The 9846-nt window shown below is 35.1% G+C and overlaps 1 protein-coding gene across 1 annotated transcript; it reads left to right on the forward strand.

The window, feature by feature from the left end:
* The first annotated feature begins 8579 nt into the window (after positions 1-8579).
* On the forward strand, positions 8580-9086 carry LOC129942469 (uncharacterized). The gene has a single exon (XM_056051438.1). The coding sequence runs from the start codon at positions 8580-8582 to the stop codon at positions 9084-9086; it is 507 nt and encodes a 168-aa protein (XP_055907413.1).
* The last annotated feature ends 760 nt before the right edge of the window (positions 9087-9846 follow it).

The raw sequence follows: 9846 nt of genomic DNA on the forward strand, positions 1-9846 counted from the left end.
GCTTTTATCTAAATTAGTGCATTTGGTACATATTTATGTATTTTTATAACTAAAATTATTGTAAATACCAACAATGGCCGCCCATGTAGCGCAACTGTATCGGATTAACGAATATGATATATTTAATCAACAATCTATTTTAAAGTATTTTGTATCAAGAAGTAATATCTTGGTAACTTTGTATATGTGATTTTAAAATCTTATTCTTTACGAATAAGGTTGTTTCACACATGATTTACTTGCCTTCGCCTATATAAAAGAATAAATACTTAGTACCTACAAGTTAAAGAAACGGGCCAGAAAGAGAAACGTATACACATTATACCTACTTATAAAGGTGTTACGTACAACTTCTACAACTACTGCTTACGTGTCACTTCATAACTAAAATCCAAAACGCTCAAAAGCCTGACCTTAAACAACACATGAATAGCAATTTCTTCTACTTGTACGTATGCTTGTTATTTTTTTAAACTTTAACAAAATAAATAAACTGAACGTAAAAACTGCATGTTAGCGCTGAAAACTTATAGTAAAGAAGGAATGTAGTATGTACCTTTTAGCTACAAATAACATTCCTTCATTATCATCATAAACATGTCCTTATCTATATATCTGCATAAAGCTAAGCACACCAATGAACTATTCTTTATTCGTTTTAGACATCTATCTGCTACCTTACTACACAACCAATAGGCGATCGCTTTACAATTTAAACATTCATGGTCTGCCTCTTTTTAATCTTTTTATATTCAATCCTGGTTCTTCTAATATGAAATTACAATAAAGCTATCTAAAGGAAAAAAGCTTTTAAGGAACAAGTTGAATCTATATGGAACGCATCGTAGCTTTATACATGATAGACACCATTTTTCATATACAAAGATCCTACCCAAGTAAAAGCAGACTTATGACTGTAAATAAAAACAAATATCGGTAAAAGATCCTAAACAGCTGAAGTAAGCATGCAAAAGTTTGTTTCATCCCCTTATTAGATACAATATTAAGCCATTTTGTTTTTTATATAAAGTGCATTGATATAAATAAAACAAAAACAAATTCATCAACCTTCATATGGAAGCTCTTTTGTGAAAATATATACAAGGATAGACTTAAGTAGAATGAAGGAAATTGTGTAGACTTTTTGGGTCGAAAATTTATTATCTCCCTTATTCTGCTGGCTGCTTATGGGAATGGAAATAATATTTTTCTCGCGCTCCCGCTGAATTTCTCCACTTTCGATACTAACGCCACGCCAACGACTCGGCATCTGGTCGCCCTAAAAGTTTCTGCTCATGAGAGTACTATGGTTTTCATATACAAAGATCGTGCGGTTTTTTGACAATTCAAATGGCATTTATACTTCGAAGCCAAACTTATTTTATAGGAATATTTTTAAATCTCATATAAGTACTTTTTTAAACAGACTCTTTGCGTACAGGAGCAAGTTCGTGCGACCCAGTCGTGCATTTTATTTCCTTTGGATAGCTTTATTGTAATTTTATATTAGAAGAACCAGGATGGAAAATAAATAAGATTAGAAAAGAGGCAGACCACGAATGTTTAAATTGTAAAGCGATCGCCTATTGGTTGTGTAGTTAGGTAGCAGGTCGATGTCTAAAACGAATAAAGAATAGTTCATTGGCGTTCTTAGCTTTATGCAGATAAATAGATAAGGACATGTTTATGATGATAATGAAGGAATGCTATTGGTAGCTAAAAGGTATATACTACATTCCTTATTTACTACAAGTTTTCAGCGCAAACATGGAATTTGTACGTTCAGTTTATTTATTTTGTTAAAGTTTAAACAAAATAACCAGCATACGAACAGGTACAAGAAATTGCTATTCATTTGTTGTTTACAGTCAGGCTTTTGTGCGTTTTGGATTTTAGTTATGAAGTGACACGTAAGCAGTAGTTGTAGAAGTTGTACGTAATACCTTTATAAATAGATATAATGCGTACCTATAAAATATAAAAATATTAAAAGTGATTCTAATAGAAAATACATATACTCTTTCTTGCCCGTTTCTTTAACTTGTAGGTACTAAGTATTTATTCTTTTATATAGGCGAAGGCAAGTAAATCATGTGTGAAAGAACCTTATTCGTAAAGAATAATATTTTAAAATCACGTATACAAAGTTACCAAGATATTACTTCTTGATAGACACTTTAAAATAGACAGTTGCGCTACATGGGCGGCCATTGTTGGTATTTACAATAATTTTAGTTAAAAAAATACATAAATATGTACCAAATGCACTAATTTAGATAAAAGCTAGGAATGTAATTTTGTCAAAATAACGCGCTCTTTCGGGCTCATGCACAGTTAAAATATTAAAAAAAAAACTATTTTAAGATTCAAAATTTCGCCCGAAAAAAAAGTTTGTCTTCAAAAATTTAAATGCCATTTTATAAATAAAAAAACATTTTATTTTTCAATTTTTTTTTTTAGAAAATCGTTAGAGCGGTTTTTTTTTAAATTAATTTTGTATATATAAAATTTTTCAATTTTGTTCTAAAAATATTTTTGGTACGCAGTTTTTTAGATATTGTTAGTATACGCTGTATGTTTGAATTTCGTAAAAAAATGTTGAAACGTTTTTGAGATATCGGATTTTGAAAAAATAAAATTCATTATTTTCTTAAAAATCCAAACAATTAAAAATTGCACTTTTGATAATCAAATATTGTTAAAGCAATATAAGAGCTTATTCAGAAAAAAAATTATTGAAATCGGTTTATAAATTGGTGAGAAAATTAAAAAACAAAATAACGGTTCTATGAGCGGTACCTCTCCTGAGCAATAAAAAATTTGTTTTTCTTATTAAAAGAAGCCAAGTTAAAAAATAAAATTTTAGAGAAAATTTAAAGAAAATCTATCGGTTTGTTTTTGAGAAAATTCGAATTTTCGTTTTTTGACCAAAAAAATTTTATGGTGGCCACTGTTAGTTTTGATCTTAAAAAAAAATGAAAAAAATGCCTAACGCGAATCTGCTCAAAACCTTAACTTCCAAGTTTGAAGTCAATCGACCCAATGGTTTAGGTTGTAGGAGCGTGGACAGACAGACAAAACCGACCGGACGGAATCGCGGGACCCACTTTTTTCGGCTTCTCTACCATCGTAATATCATGTTTGATTAAAATCTCGAGTTCGAAATTTTGCACGAATGCAAAACTTGTCATATAGTTCCTATATGTCGCAAGTAAAAATGAAAGTCAATCCAAAGTAAATACTGAATCGAAGCGTGATACTTGTCCGCAAATTATCCGTTTCATTCAAGTGCTTTTTGGTAAACCACATTTTTCTTTTTTTGGTCTGACGTTAACACAAACAAAGCCGATTTTTTCCAAACTCGTGAAAACGCAACGTATAGCTTCCCATGTGAGAAACAAAGATTTTCTAAATTTTTGCTAACAGCGTTCGTATTTGGTACGCATTTGATGAAAGAACTGAATCCGCAAGTGTTAAATCCTAATGAAAATCGTTCTCCAGCAAACTCAATAGTTGATATGCTCCTCGATAGGTTTGGCATTGGTGGCCATTCACAGTTTTCAAATCCGCAAATGATTTTGGTCCTCGTACATTTACCTACAGCAGTCGCAAATAAAAACATTCATCATTTCTAGGACGAATAGTGTACATGCGATTTAGCGCATCAGTGGAAAACAACTGTGGTCAATCTGGAAATGGGGTTCCTTGTTTGCGACTTTGGTATTTCTTTGTTGATTGATTCCAAGTGTAATACTTTCAATGTACATCAGCTTCGTTGCGAATGGATCTGCTTCACACATTGCAAAGAAGCTACGAGCAGTCAATGTTGTCGATGGTGGTCTCTCAGCTCGTTGTGCAGCATTAACCTCAGTGAAGTAAGCTCTTTGTCCATTTTCCAAATACACTGCTAAATGTACAACTTTGGGATATCTTTCATGCATGTGAAATGACAATAATCGCCACAGTGCTTTATTAGTACTGACGTATCTGCCCATTTGGAAGTTGCTGATTTCGTCATTCGCATTTTCCGACGCAACACCAAACACAACCATGTCACTGCCTTTTGTGACGTACTTGACTGAATTGGACGAATGACAACTCTCAACGTTCGCATGTCTTTTGAAAATTCATCTCCGATCTCAACTCAATCTCTTGATTTTGAACTTTAGCTTTGATAGTTCGACAATTATCTTCTTTTAAACGCCAACGATAAACTAGGTATCCATCGTTCCCTGTGACTGTTCCAACAACTTAGTGTCTCGGATATTATATTGTGCACTTTGTTGACCAAAAAAGGTTCCCAAAAATAAGCTTTGGATTAGAATATAGGGCCCTTGAAACGTCAAAAAATTTAAAAAAATTTCAATTCCACAATGCGGAACTTTTACAATAGCTTTCTATGGGAAGCTAAACGGAGTTCACCGCTTCTCCTGAAACTCTTTCTGAATTTTGACTGCTATAAACCTCACGGAGCCCAAGACTTTTCCAACGAATGCAAGACCGTGGAAATCTGGAGTTATAGCGTCAGGAAGGAAAACCCGAATTATTTTTTTGAGAAATGGACTAGGGCTATACATGCTGCACACTACCTAGTATTGCCATAAGTTCGTTCTGTTGTTCTCAAAACATATAACGGACAAAAAGATCCCTTAAGTAACAATATTATAAGTCAGTTGAAATAAATACGCGAAACGATAAACATTGAGTGCGATAACAAAGAGAACAGTCTCCCACTGTTAATTACGAATTGCTGGAACCACTAAAAATATCGACAAAAATCATCTATCGCGCTCCTTTATTGATGTTAGAGCAAGAAGTGGGCGATTTCGTCAAAATAGGACACCAGCAGAGCAGTTGCGAAGGAATCAGAATAAATTTCCCCCGCAAACAGAAAATTATGGCTGGAGAAATTAAACTGCCCAAAACAACGATTTAACGCCTCATAGGGTTTTCACACTGATGAGAAAAGTTTCAAAATGGAACAGAAATGTAATCGTCAAAATAACAAGATGTACGCCCATAGATTTAAGGAATCTGCTAAAAAGGCTGGAAAAGTGCAAAGAGGTCATCATCCAGCTTCAGTGATGGTTTGGTGAAGAGGTTCCGTATGACGGTGCATTTGTTTCAACTCCAGTTTCTGCTTCAGTTCATTCTTCTACATTAGTAACAGCAGGCGTTATAAACTTGCATTTTTGTGAACAGGGAGTGAAAACAAGTGCTTTCAACTATCGAAGTGATTTTTAGAGAAGGTCGGGGGGCCTTTAACTAACACATTAATTGCGGTCAAGCTCTTGATTTTTTAATAAGACTCAGAGCCGTTACAAGGCAAAAACCTCCCAACTGTGGCTTATGGACAAATAACCGGGGCTTAACGCCGCTGAAGATTTCCCATGGGACAACTCGGATCTTAACCCGCTGGACTACCGTCTAAGAAGTGTTGCCAGAGAAGGCCTCACCGAAACATTGGGACTCTTAAAGCTAATTCGATTAAGACAGCAGACACCTGAAAGTCGTGGGTGCTGCGATAGATGAATGCCCAGATCATTTAAAAGAAGTGTTTCATGACTAAGGGTGTCCACTTTGAATAGTGATATGAATAAGAAATACTGTGCGAGGAACATAGCTTATGGCAAGACTACTTACATTACAAATACAAAATTTGTGAGTTAAGTCATTGAGGGTACCAAACAGCGGTCTGTCGTCCAATTGGTTAATTCATCAAAACTTTATACGTTTGGGAGTAAATAGTAAGTATCCGTGGCATGGTGGTTCGAAAGTTGAGCTGTCATGCCAGAGGTCTTGAGTACAATCCCCCGATGTTGTATAATGTATTTTTTTTAGTATATAGTAAGCAAGAGATAAAAGTCACAGAAGCATTGCGAAATTCACCTTCATCACAATACAGTCCTTTCCTTCCTGTAACGAAGTAATGTCAGAATGCCAGAATAGTTACCAGGGAGTTTCGTCTTCGCAATATTTTCATATTTGCGTGTTTTGTTTATGTTTTTATAGCTTTCTTTTTGTGTGACGCGATATTTTTTGCTTATACTCGCACTCCCAGTTCCTAGATATTCGTCGTCGTTGTCCTGAAACTTTTCGCAACACCCGGCACCAAAAAGGTCTTTACTTTTCAACAAGACCAATATTCGATTAGATTTCGATTTCGTGATTGTTAGTTTCATGTTTCATCTGCGTGCTCTTGTATATTTTTCCAACTATCTCATACATATATTCGCCTACATTACATCGGAGAAGTTTAACTCAGCATGGGACTTTTTTCGCAGAAAAGTTTGTTTGTCTATGTTGGATTTGGTGTTTGTATTGTGACGGTGAAACGGTGAAGAGGTGAGACGGTTACGGTGACACTGACGGTAAAAGTTGAGATCAAATTCGAGGTTGGGGGGCACGCTTTTCAATTCAAACTTGTCATATAGTACGTGCCAGTTGATTGTATTCTAAGCCAAACGAAGCGGAGGAAGAAACGCACATAGTACATGCATCCGCAATCAGAGTTTTCATCGAAAGTTTTCCAAAATATGGAAGTTCAATAATATCTCTGTCTGATGATGGGACATAAGAGAAGAACATAACTCTGATGCGAAGCAAAGAGATACTCTACATATATAATATTTATACGGTAGCTGGTGTGTTAAGGGAAAATCAGGGACCCGGGGTTCATGTCACTTGGGATGTTCCAAAAACTAATCTCATTCCGGAAATATAAGTTTTGAGATTTTTTTTGTTGCTGTTGTCTGTTTGTTTTCTGTAAATTCTATGACTTTATATGTATTTCTCGTTGATATCTACTCTTATGGAATATTCAGACTTTTTGAAACTATAGATGACAACATTGCTGTGTGCATTATTTCAAGAAAATTTTAAAGTAGCTGCATGATGGAAACGGAGGACTAAATTGGACAGTTGTCCCAAGATCTATTAACAATATCATGAAATGACAAATGAAATATTCGTATATTACCTTAAATTTGCAAATAATACTGAGGGAAATAGTTTATTTCCGTTTTGATTTGTTTTTTTATAAATTTAAGGGAATATCTGATATTTGACAGTTTGGTGGATGAGGTCGTCATTGCGTTAAGAAGATTGTCGGCGACTTGCAAGTTTGGAACGTATTTGGAGACAGCACTTCGGAATCAATTTGTTTTTCGATTACGTAACCAACGGAGTCAGAACCGATGTTTGGAAAAGAAATGTTTGACGTTAGATGTAGCCCTAGAATTGGCAAAATCCATTGAATTAATTGAAAAAGGTGGTGCTGAAATTCGTCAAAGAGAATAATCCGAAAGAAAACTCCAGCTAATACCAAATTTGTAAGAAAGTTCTTTCGATGTGGAGATACAAGTCATTTGGCGAATAAATGTAGATTTGGAGACTATATGTTTCATGGTTCTGGCCAAAAAGGACATCTGAAGAAGGTCTGTTTTAGAGCGAAGAGGTCGGGTGTTGGAGCCACGAATCACTTGGAAGAAAAAGATGAACTGGCACATCTGAGAGAGATATATCAAATTGGAGAAGCATGACCAATAACTCTTCATTAATGATTTTACCTTTACTTTTGAAATAGATACCGGATCATCCGTGACCGTGGTTGACTTGGCAGATGCGCGAAGACATTTTGGCAAGCTTCGAGTTGAGAAAAGTGACATTGAACTGGTCAGTTATTGTGGCAACAAACTGGACTGTATGAGTTTTGTGCAGGTAAATGTTAGAACAAATGGGCATGGCGATTCAAAACAACTTAAAATGTACATTACGCGATTTAATCGGAATCCATTACTTGGACGAGAATGGTTACGAAGGTTAGATTGGAAAAAGATTTTGGATGGTAAACTGAATGAGGCAATGCAGTTAGAAACAACGGTGAGGCTTGATGCTAAAGATGAAATCAAGAAATTGCTTCAAAAATATGAGAAGGTGTTCTCGAAATCTACGGGAAAGATTTTCGAATTGCAAGCCCGATTACACCTTAAGGAGAATGTGAAACCTGTTGAAGATGAGCTAGACAAGTTGGTTCAAGAAGATGTTTTGGCAAAAGTCGAAACAAGCGAATGGGCAACACCGATTGTTGCTGTAAAAAAAAGAAATAATAAAATCCGAATTTGCGGCGATTACAAGATAACGTTGAATCCTTGTTTGTTTATCGATGAGTACCCACTACCTTCAATCGAAAAAGTTGTTCGCCTCAATGTCTAGAGGTAAGAAATTTAATAAAATAGATACGGCACCGAATGATACCATACATTTGACTCGTTTGGAACAAGTTTTACAAAGGTTACACCGTTATAATATGCGGATAAATGTAGACAAATCCGAGTTCATGGTTGACCAGATTGAGTATTGTGGTTATGTCATCGATTGTCACGGAATTAAAAAGATGAAGAAAAAAAAATTTAAACCATAGAAGACATGAAACAACCTGAAAACAAGGATGAGGTGCGATCATTTATTGGACTCATAAATTATTATGGCCGTTTCCTACAAAATTTGAGTACAATTTTATATCCAATAAATAATTTGCTAAAAAAACGATACGTGCGTTCTCATAAGTCAAGCGACAAATGCAATCCGATGTAGTATTGGCACATTATGACCCACAACTGCCATTAGTACTAGCTACGGAGGCAAGTCCCTTTGCAGTGGGTGCAGTCTTGAGTCACATTTTTAGTGATGGATCAGAACGTCCAATACAATACGCGACACAGACATTATCCGATGTTCAACAACGATACAGTCAAATCGATCGTGAAGCTTATGCTATTGTCTTTGGAATTAAAAAAATGTATCATTACGTTTGGGGATGTAGGTTCACTTTGGTTATAGACAATAAACCTATTTCACAAATTTTTCAACTAGAAAAGGGTTGCCAACATTGTCAGCAACGCGTTTGCAGCATTATGCAATTTTTTTGGAATCCTTTGACTATGAAATACGATGCAAGCGATCGAAAGAAAATGGAAATGCGGATGCGTTATTCAGATTACCGATTAAACAAACAAATAATACAAATTGAAGAAGTCGACCACTTGGAAGTGAATGCAATCAATAATTTACCAGTGTCAGTATAAGAATTGGCAGATGCTACGTAAAAATACGAAACAGTTCGAAAATTGATTCAAGCTTTGAAATTTGGTCAAGAATGCGAAACAAGAGATCGTTTTGGAATCGAACAAACCGAATTTGCACTACAGAGGGGCTGTTTGATGAGAAACATAAGAGTTTACATGCCACCAACCTTAAGAAATCGAGTTCTTAACGAGCTACATTATGCGCATATTGTTGGTGGACTTACATGGATAAAGACATAGAGGCAATGGTGATGAATTGCTCAAACTGCCAATCAACGCGACCCGAGGCTAAAGGAGTACGTATATGGAAACGACATGTTGATCAAATGAGAAGAATTGGTAAAGACATCGAAAAATCTCCAATAACATTACCTGAACAAACGGACGGAGATAGCGAAGATGAAATAATAGATCCTAAGGAAACTCAGGATATTAGTTTAGCCAAGTCGGTTATTCAAATGAAGGTAAAAGACGTATCTTAAATAAAGCAATTTAGTTCTTTTGTAAACGAAGAATTTTCTTTATTTCTTACAATACAACACAAATGGTTAAAAGAGAAATGCAAACCAAACTGTTTAATATGTCCATTAGCGATCTAAGTTTAAGGCATGACTATTTCAGCTGCCAAGAATTAAATAGTAAAATACTAGACCAATGATTTTGTGAACGCATTTCAATGTTTCTACAGCAAATACAAAATTAAATTTTCCAATAATTCAAAAACGGTTTAATGTAATTTAAATGCCAAGCAAGCAAGCAT

The sequence above is a fragment of the Eupeodes corollae genome, chromosome 1 (genome assembly GCF_945859685.1).
Source record: "Eupeodes corollae chromosome 1, idEupCoro1.1, whole genome shotgun sequence".
NCBI classification, from domain to species: domain Eukaryota; kingdom Metazoa; phylum Arthropoda; class Insecta; order Diptera; family Syrphidae; genus Eupeodes; species Eupeodes corollae.

Excerpts from the sequence above, each read along its gene's own strand:
- LOC129942469 (XM_056051438.1), top strand. The coding sequence starts at position 8,580 with ATGCAATCCGATGTAGTATTGGCACATTATGACCCACAACTGCCATTA.